Source organism: Poecilia formosa, unplaced genomic scaffold (assembly GCF_000485575.1).
Source record: "Poecilia formosa unplaced genomic scaffold, Poecilia_formosa-5.1.2 Scaffold403, whole genome shotgun sequence".
Lineage (NCBI taxonomy): Eukaryota > Metazoa > Chordata > Actinopteri > Cyprinodontiformes > Poeciliidae > Poecilia > Poecilia formosa.
This window is the reverse complement of record NW_006800342.1, coordinates 46,093-68,580: the sequence shown is the minus strand read 5'-3', so window position 1 is coordinate 68,580 and position 22,488 is coordinate 46,093. Positions and strand designations below refer to the sequence as shown.

The 22,488-nt window shown below is 39.3% G+C and overlaps 2 protein-coding genes across 2 annotated transcripts in view; one reads left to right on the top strand and one right to left on the bottom strand.

The window, feature by feature from the left end:
* The window catches only part of LOC103154827 (dnaJ homolog subfamily A member 3, mitochondrial-like), a 26,934-nt gene extending 20,741 nt beyond the window's left edge, over positions 1-6,193 (top strand). Inside the window, exons 5-12 of the mRNA XM_007576247.2 lie at positions 2,784-2,936; positions 3,046-3,193; positions 3,376-3,440; positions 3,780-3,908; positions 4,357-4,472; positions 4,726-4,820; positions 5,557-5,688; positions 5,821-6,193. Coding sequence (XP_007576309.1) covers positions 2,784-2,936; positions 3,046-3,193; positions 3,376-3,440; positions 3,780-3,908; positions 4,357-4,472; positions 4,726-4,820; positions 5,557-5,675 — 825 coding nt within the window. The 3' untranslated portion in view covers positions 5,676-5,688; positions 5,821-6,193. The remainder of the gene's footprint in view (positions 1-2,783; positions 2,937-3,045; positions 3,194-3,375; positions 3,441-3,779; positions 3,909-4,356; positions 4,473-4,725; positions 4,821-5,556; positions 5,689-5,820) is intronic.
* Positions 6,194-6,568: 375 nt separating this feature from the next.
* tmem187 (transmembrane protein 187) lies at positions 6,569-7,852 on the bottom strand. The gene has a single exon (XM_007576246.2). It carries the CDS (start codon positions 7,611-7,613, stop codon positions 6,828-6,830), a length of 786 nt encoding a protein of 261 aa, XP_007576308.1. The 5' UTR covers positions 7,614-7,852; the 3' UTR covers positions 6,569-6,827.
* Between the last annotated feature and the right edge of the window lie 14,636 nt (positions 7,853-22,488).

Genomic DNA, 22,488 nt, shown 5'->3' with positions numbered 1-22,488 from the left:
AGGCCCGGACACATCCCCAGCATCCCCAAGGTTCCTGTTCTGCCGCCAACATCCACCAAGGTACTTGCTCCCCTTCCAGCGTCCTCCATGGCTGGTGTTCACCAGCATCCTCCTCAGATTCTTTTGGTGTTCCTTAGTTGTTTCCATTTAATTCTGCCTTGTTTTCCACATCTGTTCTTCATTGGTGATTCTAATTATGTTCATTTCTTGTTTCTATTTATTTTCATTTGTTCTAGTTTAATTAGGTTCCTTTAGTCTCCTTACTCCTTTGTGTTTGTATTTTGGTTGTTACGCCTTATTAATCTCCCTTGTTTTCCACATCTTATCTTCATTGGTGATTCTAATTATGTTCATTTCTTGTTTCTAGTTATTTTCCTTTGTTCTAGTTTAATTAGGTTCCTTTAGTCTCCTTACTCCTTTGTGTTTGTATTTTGGTTGTTTTGCCTTATTAATCTCCCCCCCCTTTCCTTTGCCACTTTCTCTATCCCTTCATTCACAGTCTGCTTCCACTCCCTCCACTCACACCTGCTTATCAGCCCAGGTCCTGCACAGTGGTGCACTTGTTAGCGCTGTTGCCTTGCAAGCAAGAAGGTCCTGGCTTCAATTCCCAGCCAGGATTCTTTCTGCATGGAGTTTACATGTTCTCCCAATGCATGCGTAGGTTCTCTCCGGGTACTCCGGCTTCCTCCCAAAGTCCAAAAGCATGACTGTTAATTGATTTCTGTAAACTCATCCTTATGTATGGATGTGTGCATGCCAGTGTTGTGGTCAAGACCACCTAACCTGAGACCAAGACAAGACCAAGACCAGACTGTATCGAGACCGAGACAAGACCAAGACTTTTAGGGTCCGAGACCAAGTCAAGACCAAGACCGAGGGAAGTCGAGACCGAGTCAAGACCAAGACCAAGACCAGCGGCCCACGCTACATGACACAATAAAATGCAAAATATGATCAAAATTGCTTCTCAAATTGATCTGAAAGATCCATATTCCCATAAAAACACCTAGATATTAAATACTTAATACATTTTACCAATGTTAAATATTCCATCTCAGTGCTACAATCCGTGGTGGTCTCGTGCCATCCCTAAAAAGATAACACCCTGGGCCCTGGGCATTTGCCCATATTGCTCATGTCAGAAACCACCACTGTCTGCACCATTAAACATAGCAATTGAGGCAATGCCCTTACGGTAAATGACGCTCAACTATGAACACTGACCAAGGAGCAACAAGCAAGAAGTAACCAAGCACAAGATGCTCATCGTGACTGTTCTCTCCCTTTCTCCTGCTACATGAAGCCAGGCAGTCTGTCACCATGGCACACATTACAGCTGCGACTTTGAACAAAAACAATCAAATGTGCATGCTCTGCATGCACTTTCGTTCTTGTGTTTTAGTTATTTGTTAATTTAAAAAATATCAACGCACATAATTAAATAAAATAATGATAGCTACTGCAGTGTACACAGAGCATTACAAGAACAAAAAACGGGTGTTCTGTCAGGTCAGATTGTCATACACTTAGCACAAACTCACAGCTATATCTGTCAGACTCGTCATTACTATAAGATTTAATTTAGTCAGCAACATAGAATCATGATGTAGATCATTATACACTTTGTTATTAACAGTTGTATGGCATCCTGACTTAGCGGTTAAGTAGGTTAATGAGCTTTATACGGGTGTGTGTTGTAGCTGACTCCAGCTGCAGCCAGACCCTGCTTTAAAGACACTTTGAAACCACGACAATGCATGTGTATCTTTATAGTCATCATTGAAAACAATTTAATGACTTATTTTCGTCATTCCTCTGACAACTCCTCCGATGGTCGGACTTCTTGATGCACAGGCATTGTACTCACTGAATGTACGCTATTCTGACAGAGTATGGTAATCATAGAATGGCTCTCAGTGACACTCCAGTCCTATCTAATAAGTAAAGAGTCGTGCAGAAGAATCGGACTGTTCCTGAATGTCACATCACTATATTGCAGACTTTTGGACACAGCGTTGTCCCATACTTGCAACAAGTCGGTCAACACCTCCGCACAATAATTCAGTGCAGTGAGTGACTTTTTTTCATCACAAATGCTTATGTGTCTCTATACAGCTAGCTTTTCCTAACATCATGTCAACGGAGCTTACCTTTCTTTCAGCTTTTCTTAACACTTTTCTAAGTGACGAAAAAAGTTAGATGTTGTCCCCACCGTCTGTGAAAGCGAAGCGCTGCTGAGATAGCTTTGGCCATCGGTTTTCTTATGATTTATGCAGCGCTGTTATATTACTGACGATTAGACTGACATCTTCTGCCGCTGAGAGGAAACCACTGCGCATGTCTTGGAGCGCCGCGTGCGAGTGAAAGGTGGGGAGAGGGAGGGTGAGTAACAGAAACGTGTTATTGGTAGGATTTTAATCGGTGCGTTTTGCACCCACTGAAAAGAAAGACGTTAACAAATAAACTGGACAGTATGCTGTACGTTTAGTGATATTTTCACAGTTGCGGTCTTGAAATAAAATGCCGAGTCCTCAGTGCCCGAGACCGAGACAAGACCGAGACTAAATGCGGTCGAGTCCGAGACGAGAACGAGACCATCAATAAAATGGTCTCAAGACCGGTCTCGAGTACTACAACACTGTTAATTAACTTATGAGTTTTATAATGACTTCTAACTCAAACTTGGAAATCCTGTTTTGAAACATTGATTCATGTACTTGGAGCACGTTATTCAATGCACTTTACACTGAATAAAGTTCATCACACACTGTTTTCCTCTGCAGTATATGATGGACCTCACATTTTCCGAGGCAGCGAAGGGGGCGAGTAAGCAGCTGAGCGTGAACCTCGACGAGGACTGCCCTCGATGTGGCGGCAGGGGCAATGAGCCGGGCACCCGGGTGTCTCAGTGCGGCTACTGCAACGGCTCCGGAGTGGTTCGTTTCACACCCATTCTCTCTCCGTCTCCTCGGATCGGAAACGCAGCGAGGAATACGTTCTTTACACATGCGGTCAGAGTATTTCCATCCGTCTCCCTCCCCGCAGGAGTCGGTCAACACCGGACCCTTCATGATGCGCAGTACGTGTCGACGGTGCAGCGGGAAAGGGACCATCATCATCACGCCATGTGCGCTGTGTCGAGGGTCGGGCCAAACCAAGAGGAAGCAGAGTGTGACGGTGCCGGTGCCGGCAGGTGGGTCCTCACAGTCTGAAGAGGGATATGTGTAAAAATCTGCGTCAGCTGCTTCTAAAGTTGGTTGTATTGAAAATCTTGACTGCTGTTGAACTCGTCTCGTCTCGACTGATGTTAATATCGAAGCCCTTAGTCTTGAACAGAATGTGTTTGGAGTATTTTTATTTTTTATTTTTTTGCAGGTGTGGAAAATGGTCAGACAGTGCGCTTGGCTGTAGGGTCAAAAGAAATCCTTATTACATTTAGGGTAAGTATTGAAAGTTGAAATGCAGTAAAGCAATGTTATAAGTTCTTATTTTTAAATAGATTATTTATTTGCTTTAAGCAATCCCTCCAGTTATTTTTTTGTAATTCCCAACAATGAAAATTCATACAAAATCTCCGTTTTTGTTTTTCATGCTAATGCGTAATTGTGAATTTATTACAGATATTCTGCAAAAATAGTCATGAACATGAAGTAGTAATTCTATATTTAAAGATAAACAAACAAGAACAATCAATGGAAACATTACCGCATATCAAAATCAAGCTATAAACGGTAAAATTTTATCTCTGTTTGGATGTTTTGTGGATTTGAAACTTGCAGGTCCAGAAAAGCTCAGTATTTAGACGGAATGGAACCGACATCCACTCTGACGCTTTCATCTCCATAGCCCAGGCCGTCCTGGGAGGAACAGCCACAACGCCCGGCCTGCATGACATCATCACTATAGCAGTGAGTAACCCACAGAGATGGATCTCAACTTTTTGTTAAAAATGTAAAAACAAATTGGGGGTTAACCGATGTATAGGTGCTGAGTTCCTTAATTTTGGGAGTCCAGTGATCAGCCTCTATTTTTATCTTTTCTACATCAGCAACTTTGCTGTGAGACAGGTCTGACTGACAGATTGGCCCACCAGGTCATGTTTGCACATTTGCAGTTTACAATAATCTTCCCATTGTTACCAACTCGGCAAATGTCTCGCTACATTTAGTGACATTTCAGACAAAAAAAGTCAGGCTTTTTAAAGATCGGCGATAGGCCAGAAAACTACAATCAGTGCACTGCTATAAAAAAAACAAACAAAAAAAAAAAACAACAGAAGTTGTTATGACTTCACTTGTAGTTGAACTGCTTGGTGTCATGTATTTCATCACCCAAACTGCTGCTTTGTGTCCTCAGATCCCTTCTGGCTGTCAGGCTGATCAGGTGATCCGCTTACAGGGCAAAGGCATTCGGAGGATGAACAGTTACAGTTATGGAGATCATTATGTTCACATCAAGATTAAAGTACCAACGTAAGACCCACACTTTTACCTCTCGTTTGAAATCTAAATCATCTCGAATAAAAATAAATTTGGAACTAATTGTTCATTATTTGATTCTTGTTTAATCACAAGTTTCTTAGGTTCAGTTATCTATTGTTTTGAGGAAATGAAAACGGCTGAATTATTTCATCTCTGTTGTGTGAACATTTGAATAAATGGATCAACACCCTGTTCGTGTTCGAAGACGTCCCGGAGTGAATTTGTCGTCTCCTTTTTACCACAGGAAGTTATCTCGACGGCAGCGGTCTTTGTTGCTAAGCTATGCAGAGGAGGAGACGGATGTTCAGGGGTCGGTCAATGGTGTCAACCCTTCAGCAGGTCTGAAAGACGGATCCGATCTGTTGTAGATAAAGCTCCATGATGTCAGCTAAAACCCAAAATTATGTTTAGGCGACGAATAAAATGATTCAAGCATCCAAAATGGCCACACCCTCTTTTAGGGGAAGGCAATGTCATCTAAATAGGAAACACCTGGGGTTAAATAAGCAACTGGCTGTTAGGTGTTTGCATGTCTTGACAGAGCAGCTAAAAAATAATACAGTGCCTCTGTCAAAAATATTGATGTACCTGGACAAAAAGGTAGTTTTTCAGCTTTTTCCCGATGAAGTTTTCTTCCATGTTAAAATTTTTCTTTGTAACTTTGCATATCAGTGACTTGAAGGTAACAACTTGTAATTCCAGTACTTATATTTTCCAAACACATCTGTCTTATTGAGCGTTTTATTAAACTATACTTTTAAAAACTAGAAAATGTCTGGGTTTGAAAAGTTGAACATCTGCTTAAAAAGCTCAGAAAATTTGAGTTTAAACGGTCGAAAATTTGCTTGAAATTACTTAGTTTTTTCTAGCAAATTTTTGACTTTTGAAATTCAGACATTTTCAAAAAAAAATCCCTAGACAATTTCTGAGATTAATCTAAAAATTTTTGAGATTTTTGACAGAAATTTATTTTTCCTTTTTTGTCCTACAATGACTAGTATGCCAGAGTGTAGTTTAGATCTGTCATTTTGGCCACGACTGTTTTCTCACGTAATGAAATGCCTTCTTTGTCCAGGAGGGGGCAGCAGCGCCTCAGACTCCAGCACAAAGTCGACATCATCTGAGGAGGAGACGCAGGACAAACAGAAGGAGGAAGGAGGCTTCTTTTCCAAGCTAAAGAAAATGTTTAGCTAACACTCAGCTGCAGGTCAGCTATTTAAACTCCCAACTATTCTCCTGATAGATGATGGATTTGACAAGTATTATTTTAACTAACATTAGCGACACAGACTCAAGTATAATGTGCTTTATTCTTATACTCTGAATTCTAATTTTGCAGATGGCATGAAGGAAGAAAACAAACCTACTTCTACTGGCTGGACCTCCATTTTCCTTTCTGGGGAGATTAAGCAAAGGAAAAGCTAGCTCATGTGGCGTTTGTTTCTGTAGACACACATACTGGTGTATATTTAAAGCCGAGGTTGGAGAACCAGCAGGGTTCATCCACACACCCACTATCCCTTCACTACAGGCAGAGGGTGGCTGAGGAACTCAAGATCTGCTGAAACAAAGTAGAGACAGCAGACTGTTGTCTCAGTGAAGCAGTTTCATAGATGGAAACAGTCCATTACAACCAAACAAAACTCAACGAGCAAAGAAGGAGATAACTGATGGAAGCTGGATAAGAATAAAACATTTAAATGGATTCTAAATAAGCATTCAGTTTTCATTTATTTCTATGGCACATTGGTAAAGGGTTAATAGAGGAGCGGTGTTGTGATGACTTCCTAAAGGCAGAGTTTCAGAGAGAGTAGGAGCTTCTTAAAGACACAGAGGCCCAATTTCAAGGTGCTAGATTATTAAGTCAAATTCCTTTTAGGTGATATTTGATAAAACCAGCATTTTTATAATATATTTACTTGATTATGCTATAAAATTATACTATGTGGCTGGAAAACGTGATACTATTACCCCTCTAAACTGAAAGGGTGAAAATAACACAGCACAGGACTTTATACCATGCAAAGTAAAAGCAATATGAAAAATGGTAATACAGCTAAAGAATACTGTACTCGCTTACTCAAGGACAAGATGTCAAATTATAACTTATTAGGAATTGGGATTTCCTGAAGATTAATGAAGTAGTCCACATGAAGGTTTTACAGGAATGTTGAACTTAAGGACACACATCATTGGATATTTAGAAAAGTGTTTGCACAAATATGACTCAAAACAATGCGTTTGTTTTTTTTTTTAGCTTTACTTGTCTCTATATTTAAATTCCAGCTGCATTTGATGGTTAGCTGTTCATATAGATCCAATCGTAGATTAAAGTGATTTTCCTGATCACCTCTGCTGAGCTGCAGTTTTCCTCAGCGCCTTGTCTGTTAACGCAGTCAGGAAGCAAAAGCTGTAGTGGAACTGCAGCACGTCACACACTTTGGACCAGAAGTGTCCCGTGAGACTCTGGAAGACCCGGTACCGAGCGAGCCAGTGATCCAGCAGCTTCAGCACCACGAACCCTGCACATGACAGCACAGCCAGCAGGAGGTAGCCCGCGGTGAGGCTGTCTCCGCGCGCCACCTGCACGCGGACTCCTCTGTACAACGCCAGCGCGACGTGACAGCCCAACGCCACCTCAAAGCCGCGCTCGTGCGCGAGCGCCAATCCGTAACTGGCGACGGAGCACAGCTCGAGCATCGCCGCGCGCGACACGCGCCACTTCCCCGGCGCGTGTTCAATGAAATCGATCCAGACGGGGACCCACGCGAAGATGGGCAAGGTGAGCCACTGGTCCAGCACCGCGGGAGCGCGCCGCAGCGTCGCCAGGCGCGTCCACTGTACTGGTGCGTAGAAAACGGCCATGAGGGCGAAGACTTGTCTCAAGTAGCAGCTTTGCTCCGTTTCCGTATCGCCTCTGCGCCGGAGCAGCCAGTACAGTCCCATGAAGATGTACGCCACGTTAACCAAGCAGTTGAACGGCATTACCAACAACGCAGGCATGTTTTCAACCCTTCTTTCTGCGTAATGTTCGTAAGTCAGGTCCACTTCAACTTCACTGAACATGTTCGTGTTCACCAAAGCAACACAGGATATGAGCGGTACCGTTACATGAAGCAGAGCCGACTTCATTCTGCTTGTAGACACGTAGTTATAACCGACTGGAAAGAAAACGGACACAGACTGAGGAAGCAAGCTTTTTGGGTCAAAAGTCTTAGCTTTGTTTATTTCCGGGTTTCAAAAGCACGTGTTTTGAGTTGAGGTTTTACATTGGACGCCTTTTCACTCGTGCAGCCAGGCCCCCTTTCTCCGCCACTGTCATTTGTTGAGTCTGCAAAAATAAATGTAGTCATATTGTCTTCAGTCTCTCGTTTATACTTGAGAAAACAATGTGTATTAAATCCTCATTGATAATAATCAGGATATGGACGTTTTTATTTATGCAAGAACTCTTCAAAAACTTAATGCTAAGTCGGATTTAAAAATAAGCATCTGAAAATGTATAAAAAGTAAAACATTACTGTAAAGAAAACTAAACAATTTTTACAAGTCAAAAAGAAAAACCTACATGTTGAGTCTGAGGTGTTCAGAAATAGACAAAGATTTGAATAGAAATACACAATAAAACATAAATGCGTATTTGTTATAATATTTTGTGTACAATCTAGAGATGTTTCATTTTTCCTTCATACCCTAAAAGGTTCATAATAAATTGAGAGTTGAGATAAAAACCACTCAGACATAACATTATGACCATTTACCTAATAACTGTTTTCATCTCCTGTTTGCTGACAAACTCATCAAGACATGAACTCCACAAGGTCGAACAAAATAATAATAAAAAGTGTAGCATTAAAACTTGACAACAGGTGGCAGCATTTAGTCAGCAATCACTCATCTTTATTCATCCCCACAACGCCACTGACCAGAATGCTGACAGAAGCTTAAGCTCTCTGTTGGATGTGTTTAACCACAGACCACAAACTTTTGGCCACAACTTAAGCTTTACGAAAACATTTAGGCAAAGTGGATTTATTTATGCAAATAGGACTAGAAGTAAAGCAAGAAGAAGATATGGGTGCACACAGATTACACTAATAGGTTTTATTATGGACGGCTCAAACTTTCACTCACTTTTTAAAAAAAATGTGCATCTACATGACCTATTGTGACCTCAAATTGAAATTCTAGAAATATGTTGTATCTCTTAAGTTACAACATATTTGTAACTTATGTTACAAATATGTAACATAAGTTACATTGTATTTTTGTGTAAATAAAAAAACATATTCCACCTGCATATAACATCCAGTAGTTATGAGCAGGATTTGAGGAAGACCAGCATAATGGAACAAAAGGCAACTTTTTATCAAAAAAAAGGAAGAAAAAAACTACAAAAAAGGTTTGCACATTGCTGCAACAGTTTGACGATGTGGGTCAGTGTATGCACTGTAATGCTACAATACGTCAAATGTCACTCATTAACATAATCCAGGCCTCATTTCCGCAATTTGTTTGAAACATTCACTAAAACAATGAACTTAAAACTGTCTGTTCAAGCAAACAAACTAAAAAGACTTGCCAAAAGAATTCTGGAAGCAACTAAGCCTATATGGACTGAGTCACACACATCTGCAAAAATAAACATATTTGTTCATATTTGATAGATGTATGAGAGTACCCACGCATGACTTGCTGCAAGAAACGCTGCACTTGCAATTGATGCATTGTTGGCAAGCTGGTGTTAATCATAATTAGGTTTCATTTTGCTCTTTTCTATTTTTTTTCCAGTTGGCATCCCAGATCTTGTCGTCTAGTCAAAGTTCCCCACCCAATGAGCTTAAACAGACCCACATGTGGGAGAGAACCAGCAGCCAAAGTGTCAAAAGCTAAGACACTGGAAAACGTTTGAGTCATGCTCTCTGAAGCACAACACGAAGAATCAGACGTTACATCAGTTCTTTGTCAGTTCAGTCAGAAGTAAAAACAAAAATCCAATTGAAGCTGAGGAAAAAAAAAAAGACTATTGTGGATTCACAGTTCATGTGGAGCAGTTTAAGCATCTTTCTATCCTTATAAGGTCTTTAAAATGGTGCAATCTACCAGATTTCCCAAGTGTTATGACGTCATGATGACCATAATTTACTCTTGTCAGGTCATGGCTGCGTTTCCATCACAAATGTGTGCAAACCTATATTTGTCTATATTCTGCTAATGTAAAAAAACAACAACACTATTTTGTAATTGTCTTGTTTCTACTAAATAAGAAATTAAATTAAAATCAAGCATGAATAAGCTCGTTCATGCGACCAGTCATTAAAAATCAAGGCAGTGATGGATGTAAACAGTTACACGAGATATGTTCTTATTTCAGTGCTCATCATGTATCAGCCATCAGAGAAGACGTTGGCTGAATTATTTACCTTTATCTGCCCATTTCCTGTCTGAGTGGTGTGGATGGAGGCCGAGTACGAAAAGCAACAGGAAAACAAAGACATGGGTAAAGCCGATGTTGGCAAATATTAGCATTTTGGCTAACGAGAACGTGTTTCAGAACAGCAAATAGCATTAGCTGTCGGCAAACGCTCTATTAATAGCTTGTTGGTTAATAACATACTAGACAACAAAAACATAAGTCTAACTTCAAGTAGACTTATGTAGACTTAGTAGATAATGTTTGATATTAGAAAAAATTTAAATGCTTGCATGTTTGCTAGCATTCCCAATAAATGTATTGTTTTTTCCTGGCGTTATTATAATAAAGGGGCACTTTAGAGTCCTAAAGGACTTTTTGTTGTTGTTTTGGGATCAAGAATAATGCTCGTTCCTATTTTAGTTTGTCCAGTGTTGCAGACATAAATGACCGATGCAATAATTAGTGAATATCCATTAAAAATCTACTTGCCAATATATATATTTGGCCAGTTGTTTCATTGGTATACCACTTTTTATGCCAATATCTGATACAAATGTCAGGAAGAAAGAGAAAAGTGAACAAAATGTATCACAGTTTTGTTTTCCTGCTATCATGGAGCCGCAAGAACCAAATTGGAGGCTCCAATTCTAATACCTTATAGTGGCTCAGCTTTCTTATTTTACCCTCTTATCAATATCCATTTCAGCATTTTTTTGTATTTCCCCACTTCTTTCCTTCATATATTCAAAGTTGTATTTATTTTATGCAAAGTATGTATAGTGTAGAATTAATATTGTAGTCTTTTCACAAGGTAACTTAAATATTGTGCATCTTCATTTCAGCTCCCAGTTTTTAATGAAAACCATCAGGCCTCAGTGAGGAAAAACTCCACAGCCTTTGTGAACATTATACATCAGATTTCCGCTTTGCAAGGCCAAAAGTTAAGTATTCACCAAACACATTCACATTCGTATACTTCTGACACAAAGAAATGGGGAGGAAAAGGGACCAAAACCTTTGCAAAATCAGAAAGTGGATGATTTTTGTGCAAGACAGCAAGACTTCACCAAAGTCAATAAAAGCCAATTAAACTCTGGCCAGAACAAGCAACTTAAAGACCTCATTTAACCTCGTCTTGCAATTAATGCCAAAAGTTAAACAACCTTTCAGCTATACAAACAGAGAAAAGCTCCTGCCTGCCAATCAAGTGTGACTGACGTGTGGTTGCTGGGAGTAACTGGGAAAGCTAAAATGGCATCATGGGGAGGTCTAATTGATTTTTTTTTTCTTGAGCCGCACAAGTAAAGGAACCTCACATCTTCTCACGGTTCAATACAAAAGGCTAAAAACAGAGTGTGCTGGGTAATTGGACTTGTAGGGTACTCCTGTGCTACTATGCTACTATTGCACGCTCATAGGCAATTACTTTTGAGAATAAGAATGCATAGAAAGAGAAAAGTAATGAGGCCTCACTATATAGTCAGCTATTTATGGCAGGAAGCTCTGCCTGCATTTATGTTCATGGATGTTTAGTCTGGAGGACCCCCCAGGCTTAATGGCAACATACTCTGTACGACAAGCCTAGTTTACCACAGCTGTTACATACCTGCTGTTTTTCCTTATAAATGAATTTTGTTTTACACGGGGAGCATTAAGTCAGGGATTTGTTTGATTTGTTCTCTGTGGGTTCTCATGTGTTTTAATAAAGACTACTGAAGGTAATGGGTCTTGGTGTCAACCATGTAAAAAAGACATGTAGGTAGGTGATCAGGGTAGGATTTGGTAGACTGTGGCCCCCTGAGCAACAGACGGTTTTGGTCCCACACAAGTTTCAGTAACACTTTATTTGAAGGGGTGTGCATAACTGACATGACACTGTCATAAACATGATATAACACCTGTTATGAACATGAAGAAGTCTTCGTGAATGTTTTTGACTGTTATCATGAAGTGTCATTCGGTAAATAATGACACTTTTAATGCAAAGTTGACACATTTAGTGGACTTTTAACCCAATTTTTTGTGCAACCTTCCATTAATAGTGTCATTATTTACCGAATGACACTTCATGACAACAGTCATAAGACATTCATAAAGACTCCATCATGTTCATGACAGGTGTTATGTCATGTTTATGGCAGTGTCATGTCAGTCTTATGCACACCCCTTCAAATAAAGTTTGAAGGGGTGTGCAGTTTGAAGTCAAATTTCTTATATTTATACAAGTTATAATAAATTATGTACACACAAGTTCTTAGATTTATAGACTTTGACCAAATGGTGGTAGTTCTCAACGCTACCGTTGTGTCTGTCCTTAGAGTCACTACTGTACACCAAAAACAAAGTAGTTGGGAGTTTTTTCAGATCCCTACAGACATTTTCACTCATTTAACAAAAAGAAACAATTTCGGTCATTCTAATTGACCTAACCAAGAAACGTCTGGTCTGATTTAACTTTAGATGGTGAGAAAAAAATATCGGCATACAGAAACTTCTGGTTTAGTAGAACTTGGGTTTTGCCACTGAATGAGACAAAAGACCATTAAACCATTTATCCAAGACTTTAAAGGCCTGACCTTTTTGTTGTTATAAAACGTAACCTTCCGGGGACTAAACTTAAACAACCACTGCCGATGACTCTTATATGTGTGGTTTAGAAATGCAGATGGCAAAGGTAAGAATGAGTAATCCAAATCCGATTAGTCTATGATTCACACTGTAGTTACAGCTTCCAAAACGCCCAGAATGGAACCCGTAATCACAAGGGATAAATCTGCTCCAAGCAGCAGGCCTACTCTGATATTTATTTCCAGTCCAGTAGTTTTAGTTGCAAGCGTGCGCATGTGTGTGTGTACAAGTGTAAGGCTAAAAGGGTAACACTGGTTTGAGCCTGTTTCCCATTTCCCCTCAATCAGGGGAACCTCTCATCCAATTTCACCCTTCCCCTTCCTTCCACCCCCATTTTCAGCTAATTATGGATCCAGATCACTACCACATGCATGTAAGCCCACACTGGTGTGTGTGTGTGTGTGTGTGGGTGTGGGAGGTGTGTGTGTTTATGTACATGAATGTGTATTTATTCTCATCTCAAGAGGTCCAGGAGATGTTCTTTACCTCTTCAGCTATTAAAAGGTTGACCCCAGATTCAGTATCAGATCACCAGATTGCCAAATGTTTTCCACATGGTCTTTTCATATCTTTCCACAATCCTCCTCCTCCTCCTCTCACAGAAACACAATGACACTCAAATGAATGACCTCATGACTGGCAATGCTTTTTCAGAGATCCCTCAGATGTATCACACGGACTGATAGGCTGTTGGCTTTCAGCCAAGCTACCAATTGGCCTTCCTGCACAGAGGTTTGAGGTTTTTTTGGCTGACTTATGGGCCTGGAGCGAACAGAATAGGATATCTGGGGGAAATCAACCAGGGTGGATGATTATTGCACAGGCCAGAGATCTGTTCCAGCAGAAAAAAAAGGAGGACCAAAACAAGCAGAAATTAATTGTAACTCGGCCACTGTAATTATGTGGTTTGTCTTTGCATGCAAAACAAATTCTGTTAACTGTTTTGAGCAAATATAAGTTCTGAAAGCTGTAGGTTCGAATAGGGGTTGTTGACACAATATACATTTCAAACTTGATTGCTAAGAAAAATATTGAGTGCCATTTCAGATGCCAAAGAAGCATTAAATGGCACATCATTCTTTCTGGAGAGCAAAAAATATAGCAATACGACAATATCTTAACACCCATTATTAGGGCAAAACCAATAAGTTGTGTAGAATTCAGCCCTCATTTAGAAAAATATGTAATTGAAGAATATCTTTCTCCTTTTTGCCAAAACAATAGACAAGACAGCACTTAGTTTTGTTAAATAATGTCAATAACTGTACAGTATATTTTTCTTATGTTGTAAATTTGCCCCTTATTGTACGATCTGTGTTCTGACTCCTGTCAGTTTCTAAGTTATGCTGCCCCTTGTTAGTCCTTGGGCCAGAGGCCAAAATTTGACATTTTGTCCATTTCAGGGTGGCAAAGGCGGCCTTTTAGCGGTTGGATTTTACAGTGAGGAAGACTACTTGAGGCAGAGTCAGGTGGAAACAGCAGGGGGTTTATTCTTCTCACGGCATCAACACACACCACACAATCCTTTCACAGGTAAAACTGCAGGCGTAAATAGTCTCAGCTGTGCTGGACCCAACCACCTCCAATTCACAGGGGGATCTCACTTAACCAATCTCCACCTATTTAAATAAACTACATTTTACTAAATATAAACATTTAAATTGACTTTTTATAAATATTTTATATTTTATCTTACACCAAATGAAACACCACAAAAAACCCATACACAATTCCCCCCCCCACACACTTTTCAATGGCCTTTCCCAGAACCTATAAATGGTGTCTGTACCCCTGGGGTAGTATTTGTCCAAACACCCTGGAGAGGACACAGAAAAGACAGGTGAGTTACTTCATATTACCATTCCACACCTAACAGATTATGCACAAACATTTGCTCAGTTTTACCCATCAGTAGCTCATTGCTCTGAGTAACAATTATCCTCCCTCCACAGGCAACCACCTCACTTGTCAGTGAGGAGCAGCTGTGCAGAGCCCAGAACAAAAGGCTACATGCTATTACTAAAATACTCAATAAATACAATTAAAACTTCTCGTGTGCAAATTATTTATGTGCAGATCTCTGCTTAAAGTGCAGTGCTTAATGAAGTGCAAAAAGTGCTTTTAAAGTGCTATACAGTGACTTTAGTAAAAACAGTCCCAGTAATGAAGCTCTCTTCATTATATATATATCCCACCCATTGCATTCCACTGAATTAGTTTCTTTTGGTATCTACAGAGGACATTTAGGGCTTTTCAATGATACCACATGTGACGGGGTGGAACTTTTGTACCTTCCTTTTCCTCATTCAGAAAAATGGCATCCATGAGTACAAGCACATTTTATAGGACGAGACAAAGTAAGTGCATAAAACTTTTTATTGTCGTACTCTTAATAATTTTGTTTGACAGAAGATATTGTTTTTCTTGTTTTGAAAGAAATCTACATTAGCCCGGTAAAAAAAACAGCCCCTTGTTCTACGCTTCACTTCGTGCAGAAGGCCTGGACTCTGGGCTATCGAGAAACGATTAATTGCTGGAGGCAAGGATTCAGTTAAAATTTTAAATCTCACCTAGTCGCTAACATTTGTCCTTGACGAATGTGATGCACCAGTTAGACCCTGTAGCTTACTGGAAATTACCTGCACTATGAACAACCATCCTCCAATGTGAAGAGTGAAGTGCCAAGCTGAACAAGATGACTGTTAATCTTCTCCAGATGTCCAGTACACATATACATGTTGCAAATGAAGTCTGTTCAAATGTCAATTTTATTGAATGGAAACCTCATGTACAGACAGTACAACAGAAGAAAAATTATATGAGGAACTAAGAAATTAAATTTTGCAAAGTTTTCCCAATGTGGAGTGAACAGTCACCTAATTTCTGATTAAAAACAATATTGTGTTTTATATTTTGACTTTGAGTTATTTTTTTAACTGATTAGAAAGAATTGAGGTAATGTCTTACTTAGGGCTGTCAACATTAATGCGTTAAAACATGCGATTAATCTGAAAAATTTTACTTGTTAATATTACTTAATGCAGATTAATCGACCTACCTATTAAAAATAGGCTATTATCTAAAAATCTCTCTCCCATGTCACATCAATGCGTTATAAACTTGACACACATGTACAGCAATTAAAGTTTACATTTTTTCAGCTTCCTTGTGTTGCATGGCTAGTCCACGTATGCACATCTACCAGCTCGAAATTTCACATACTCAAATTGCAGGCAGGATGAGGACAAGAGACTGTCGTCTAGGGTTTCCACCTTTCAGAAATCAAAATAAGGGACGACCACCACGGCGCGTGTCGCCCGATTATGACGTCCGCTGCAGTGATAGACATTATTTTATGGCAGTGTTTTGTGTCTTTAAAAAGTGATCCATAGAGCAATTGGTCATGCATGGAGGTCGGTTAGAGTACCCCAAAACTGTACTCCAATCAGAGTGGAATACTTTAACCCTTGTGCGTGCGAGGACTAAGGCAAACGTAGAGGACTATGGCAAATGATACAAGTTTTACGTGTGTGGGGTCGGTTGGACCCTATTTCTACATACATACGTTTAATTAAGCAAGTGTAAAAAGTATTTGGTAAACCACTGAGTAACTGATCATAACACCTGATTTAATATTCAAAATGTGTCCTCAAACAACTAAAAGTATAAAAGTTATGTGAACATTCAGATATTTTACAGAGTATTACCAAAATATTTATATAAATAAGGACTTAGGTTTGGAGGCTGGTTATAGACCAGATTTACCACAGGGGCCAAGGCAGTCAGTCTTTTTCCATGGCAACACTTGAAAAAGAAGAAGAAGAAATAAAAAACAGAGCAATATTTCATCATTTGATATAAGTGAGCCAAAGAGCCACTTGTGTCTCCAGAGATTCAGTTTGCAGATCCCTGGCAAATGGAAAGTGTGATCCTATCTCCATACAGCAGCTAAAAGTTCAGCAGTACAATTTTTTATTCATTGTTAAAGTGAAATTGTGAAGGTTAAAAAAAATCCACCACTGAGTATTAACTAGGGTTGCCACCCGTCCCTTAAAATACGGAATCGTCCCGTATTGAACCGATACGGGACGCGATTTGTTCCAATGTCCGATATGTTCGAATGTCCGCCTATCACACATATCAACACTAAGTGTAGCAATAATGACCAAAATAAAACACAGGAAATATTAAAGTCAGCTAAACTGTCGTGGCAGAAGCTACACAGGACCCCAGAATGCGACGGACCCACGCTGTTGTCACGGCTGCCTAGAGACGGACACTACACAGCCCGGTGATGTGCTGTCAACCCGCGTCTTTTTGAAACGTCCTTGACCCGATTCTCGACTGTCCTTAGAAGCAAAACCTCTCATAAAGATACGGACGTGCGAGGGAAGACGCAAATCCTAGACTGAATAATGTTAGTGAGAATGAACACAGGCAATTTAAAAAAAAAGTTTCCATCGTGGCGCAGTGTGCTGCTGTATGAATGGATCAGGAGAGGAACTGCAGACCCATCAGAACCTAAAGAACCAGAAATCAGCGTCTCTTCATCCCTCAATGATCTCCTGAGGCTGATATGCTACAGAACATTTTGCTACGAGTAAGTTTCTTATTGTGCTTTTACTGGTTTGATTATTTGCTTATTTAATGCTTATTTTATATAATATCATCAGCCAAAATAATACAGGTCATTTACAGAACAAGTCATACAAATAGATTAATGCTAAATACATAAATATTTCCTACATTAAAATGTTTGTTAAGGCTTTCTGAAGGTTTTATTTTGAAATATTGATATATTTTATTAATTAATTGTTCAGTGGTCATTTAATGAATTATTAATGCACCAGACACAGACCTGTAGCCTTGGGCGGTTCTAGATGGGGGCCAACGGAGTACCAAAGAAGTTATACTAAATAAATGTCTTATGTTAATACTCAGTGGTGGAGCGTTTTTTTTTTAACCTTCACAATTTTACTTTAACAACAAATTAAAAATTATAGTGCTGCACTTTTAGCTGCTGTATTTCTATACAGCAGCTACTTTATACTTTATACTTCATACTTTACATCTACCAGGGATCTGCAACCTTAATCTCTGAAGACACAAGTGGCTCTTTGGCTCACTTATTATATCAAATGATGAAATATTATTCTGTTTTTTTTTCATTCTTTTTCAAGTGTCACCATGGAAAAACACTAACTATCCTGGCCCCTGTGGTAAATTTGGTCTAGAACCAGCCTCCAAACCCAACTCTTTTTCTATAAATATTTTAGTAATATTCTTTACAGTACCAGAATGCATTTTGAATATTAAATCAGGTGATATGATCAGTTACTCAGTACTTGAGTAGTTTACCAAATACTTTTTACACTTGCTTAATTAAACGTGTTTTTAAGGTATACTACTGTGACTGGAGTACAATTTTGGGATACTCTAGCCAACTGTGCATGAATGACTGCTCTACAGATCACTTTTTAAAAACAAAAAACACTGCTGTAAAATAATGTCTATCACTGCAGTGGACACCACATGAGAGTCCCCTGCGCCGTGGGGAGCGTCCCTTATTTTAATTTCTGAAAGGTGGCAACCCTATCTGGAGGTCAGCCGGGAGACCGACAGGACTCACTATGAAGCCCTGGCGGTCAGCCCGGAGACCAGCGGGACGTGCTATGAAGCCCTGGAGGCAGGCCAGGAAACCAACAGGACCCACAACGAAGCCCTGGAGGTCAAACCTACAGGACCTGCGACGACCCTCTCGTTCACCATGATAAACCCCAATGTACAGGCGCCAAGATGGGAGGCAACCAGTATGCCCACTCCTGTCTGGTGCCTCTCACCATGGGCAACTCCAGAGTGGAAGTATGTCCAGCCCCTCTCAAGGAGACTGGTTCCAGAACCAGAGCCATGCGTCGAGGTGAGACCGACTGTTTCTAGTCAGTGGAGGCCTAACTAAAACAAAAATGAAACTAGAGTTCATAGTATAAATAAGTGTCTGATGACCTGGCGACAAAGGAGATTAGAGTCCGATTGTCTGGTAACGAAGGAGACCTGAGTTCGATGGCGTCAAGTTCCCATAGCACCGCAGTCCTGCTGGCCTCAAGCTCTCCTGCCAACATCTTTCAAGCAATTAGCTCTTCCGCCATCACCCCATCACATTCTCACAAGTGTCCTGGTGAAACCTCTGACCACACGTCTGAATATAGGTGGCTGCTCCTGAGGCTGGTCTGAAAACTGCTGGTTGTCTTCATCGGTTTCCTCTTCAGATAAATCCTCGTTTTCCTCTGTGTCCCTCAGCCTTTGGCTCAGCTGATCCACTTCAAGCTGCAGGTTGTTATTTATATGCTCCAAGACTTTTCTTTCCTTCTCGGAGGCGACGCTTCTGTGCTGCAGGACGATGCGAGTCAGCTTCAGAGCGTTGTTTTCCTCTTCCAAGATGTTGTTTTTCTCCAGCAGGAGGTTTTATCCTCTTCCAGTTTGATGTTTTCCTGCTCCAAGATGTTGTTGTTCCGCTCCAGGGTGGTGCCTCTCTGCTCCAAGGCGATGTTTCTCTGCTCTACGGCAGTGTTATCCTGCTCCAAGATGGCGTCTGTTTGCTCCAAGGCGGTGCTTCTCTGCTCCAAGATGGCATCTATTTGCTCCATGGTGGTGTTATTCTCCTTTAAACTTCTGTTTTCTTCAAACAGTTTTTTAAAGTTCTTGTCGTTTTTTCTGAAGAAGCTTTTCAATTTCAAGCTTCAGATCCTCATGTTCTTTTATGAAGTTTTTTCTTTCAATCAACATGTTGACTTCTTTCAAGATGCCTTGGGGCTTCTGTGTATCTGTAGCTAAAGTTTATGTGGTCTAGACAAATCCAAAAGCTGCTCAATGTCTAACTTTTTTTCTTTGTTAGAAATTGCCTTTTTATCTTGAAAAGCTTTTGCATTCAAACTCTTAGGAGACAGTCCTTCTACTCGCTCTGTGACTTCTGCAATGGTTATGAATATGCAGCTCTGTTCTCTTTGTTCTTTCTGTTCCCAGAGGCCAAAATTTGACATTTTTGTCCATTTCAGGATGGCAAAGTCTATCGATAATTTTTGAAAAGATAGTTAATATTTTGGTATGTTAGCCCTTCGAAAAGTTATCAGCTCATAAAGTAAACAACCCCTTTGGAAAAATACAGTTTTTTCAGACTGGTGTATGTCTGGTTTAGGCTCATGGTATGGGCATTTGTCAAAGGTTTATAATATAGTATTTGGTATATTCTTAAAGGGGACACTCTTGGCTTTCATTTAAACCAGGTTTTGAATTTCTCTGACCAACACAGAGGTCGCTAGAGCTCGTTAAACCAAAAATAATACACATTTTTCCATATCTTTTGACCAAACTAGATACATTTGTTTTATCCCAGTGGTGTCCAGGGACATCAGGGACACAAGAGTTAACAACTAAATTACTCAACAGACTCTAAGGAGTCAGAAAATGTATGATATGCCTTTACTGTCTGTCTATGGGAGGTGATTTTGAGCTGTAATTTGAAGTTACATTCCTCATAAAAACATTGTGGTGTGAAAACTATGGATAAAACAGGAAAGTATTCCAAATATTTAAAACAGAAAAACTAATAAAAAAGTATTGATACAGACTGATAAAGACACTTATTTCATGATATTGTAATATTGTTCAGCCTTACCATAATTAGACTATTTCTGTGTTTAAAATCCATTTTAATTAGTTATTATTCAGGATTATTTTCTAAGAAATTGAGTTTGATTAGTTTGAATTTAATTACTGAAATTCATGGTTTGGGTAATGTTATCATTAATCAAATCCATATGAGTTATAACAATATTTAATTTCCCTTTGGGATCAGTAAAGTTGAATTTGTATCATTTGAAGGCAAAATTTTACCAAGTATTTTTTTCTCCGGTTTCTAGTGAAAATATCTTAGTACACTTAAAATAAGACAAAACTGATTAATAAACAACTTTTGAGCAAGATATAGAAGCTTGTTTAAGTCAACAATTCCTTAATATTGATTAAAACAACTACTAGTTCCACCGGTGGAATATTTCATTTATAATATGAAATGTTATGTGAAATAATCGGATGATGTAAGAAATTAAACAAATAGATCAATAACCCTAACCCAGTACATTGTTGGGTTATGGCAACTAACCAAAGGTTGGGTTAAATTGACCCAAAATTGGGTTGAAACTCATAACCCAACATAAGGGTTATTACAGGGGTGTCCAAAGTCGGTCCTCGAGGGCCGGCAACCTGCGGGTTTTAGTTCTCTCCCTGGTTTAACGCACCTGGATCAAATGATGGCTCGTTAGAAGCCTAAGAAGAACATTGACTTGCTGAGAAGATTACTACCACCATGGAGAGAACTAAAACGTGCAGGATACCGTCCCTCGAGGACCGACTTTGGGAACCCCTGGGTTATTATACCACTATAGTTGGGTAAAAAAATAATAATTTTAAATTTCACTATATAAAAACAGGATTAAAAACAATCTGAATTTAAAGCCTCTTTTATTTCCACGTGATACATATATAGAGCCAGCAGATTTCATTTACAAAAATTACAAAACATAAGTTGTTTCAAAAGTATATAGTTAAATCACTTTAACTCATTTGGTTACAACTCCAGAAGTATCTGTTACTACACATTAGAAAACAATTCATGTAAAAAGTCTGTTTTAAAGCAAACTACAAGTAAAACTTTCAGCCTTTAAACAAGGGGCATTTTTAATGACACTTTAGCATTTTTGCCCTTCTCCTTGCATGAGGACATACGGGTTGTCACATTTTGTAGATGCGCCACCAGGTTTGTCCCAATCTGATGGAGAGAGAAGACAGAAAAAACAGGCTATTAGTAATGCACTTATTTAAACAGCAAACAATTGGAGCATGATTCAGAGATGAATGTTGACTTACAGGTTGGATATCAATGAAACCATCTGAACTTCCAGGTTGATGGGTCTGAAACTCTTCTCCCAAATGTGTAAGGTGGAGCAGGGAGGAGAACTGGCAGCAGCTGCAGGGCTACATCATCTTGTCAGTCTGGCAAACATAAGCTTGTGTTAAAATGTTAAAAACAATTGATTAAATCTGCACCCTTTTTTAACTTTATTGGTGTACACAAAGAAATATTTTCATCAAAAGAGTTTGAAGGAAATGTAAAAAAAAAAGTAACATAGTAACAAAGAAGGTTTTTCAATCAGAACATTTAAAACTTATTTAAGGGTTATTGAAGAATTGCATTTATTCTTCCATGGCCTCCAACTGTGCCCTCATTAATTTTATCGGGGGTGACTCGTTTCCTGGGATTTCATATATCACAGTTTGGAGAAAATCCCAAATCTGGATACACGACTTCGGATAACTCACATCAAAAACGAAGAACAATTTGAAACAGCCGTCAACAGCCCCCAAAAGAGATGGATATTCCAAAGCAGTTCCATTTATGACGACAAATGCTTGGGAACAACAATACCTGTCCCCAAGCATGAGAACACGTGGATGCTCTGTTGCTGTTCCAAGATATTCCATCATATTTGTCCCAATCTGGTGTGTGGAAAAAGCAGAAAGGAAGCCATTAGTCATTTAAATGTAAGGAGGAACATTCCCCACTAATAATTTTTGACTAATTCTTATATGATTTTTGTTTGATACATTATCAAAAGACCCTTGCGTTTGAAGTTTACATATACTATATAAAAATATATTTTTGGTCAACGCTGTCTCGTGTTATATGACATTAAAATTCTCATTTCATGTCAATTAGGACTTGGTAAATTCCAGATAATGACAGGGAGAACAGTGAGGGAAAAAAAAGCATATTTGTTTTAAACTTCAGAAACAGAAAAAACAATTTTTTCTGGTTTCAACTACATTTACACAGCAAAGAACTCATTCTGACATGAAGATAGACTTACTGGCTGGACATCAATGAAGGCTTGCTGGACTTCAAGGTTG

What these genes read in the sequence shown, in the direction of transcription:
- tmem187 (XM_007576246.2), bottom strand. Translation starts at nt 7,613, where the DNA reads ATGAAGTCGGCTCTGCTTCATGTAACGGTACCGCTCATATCCTGTGTT.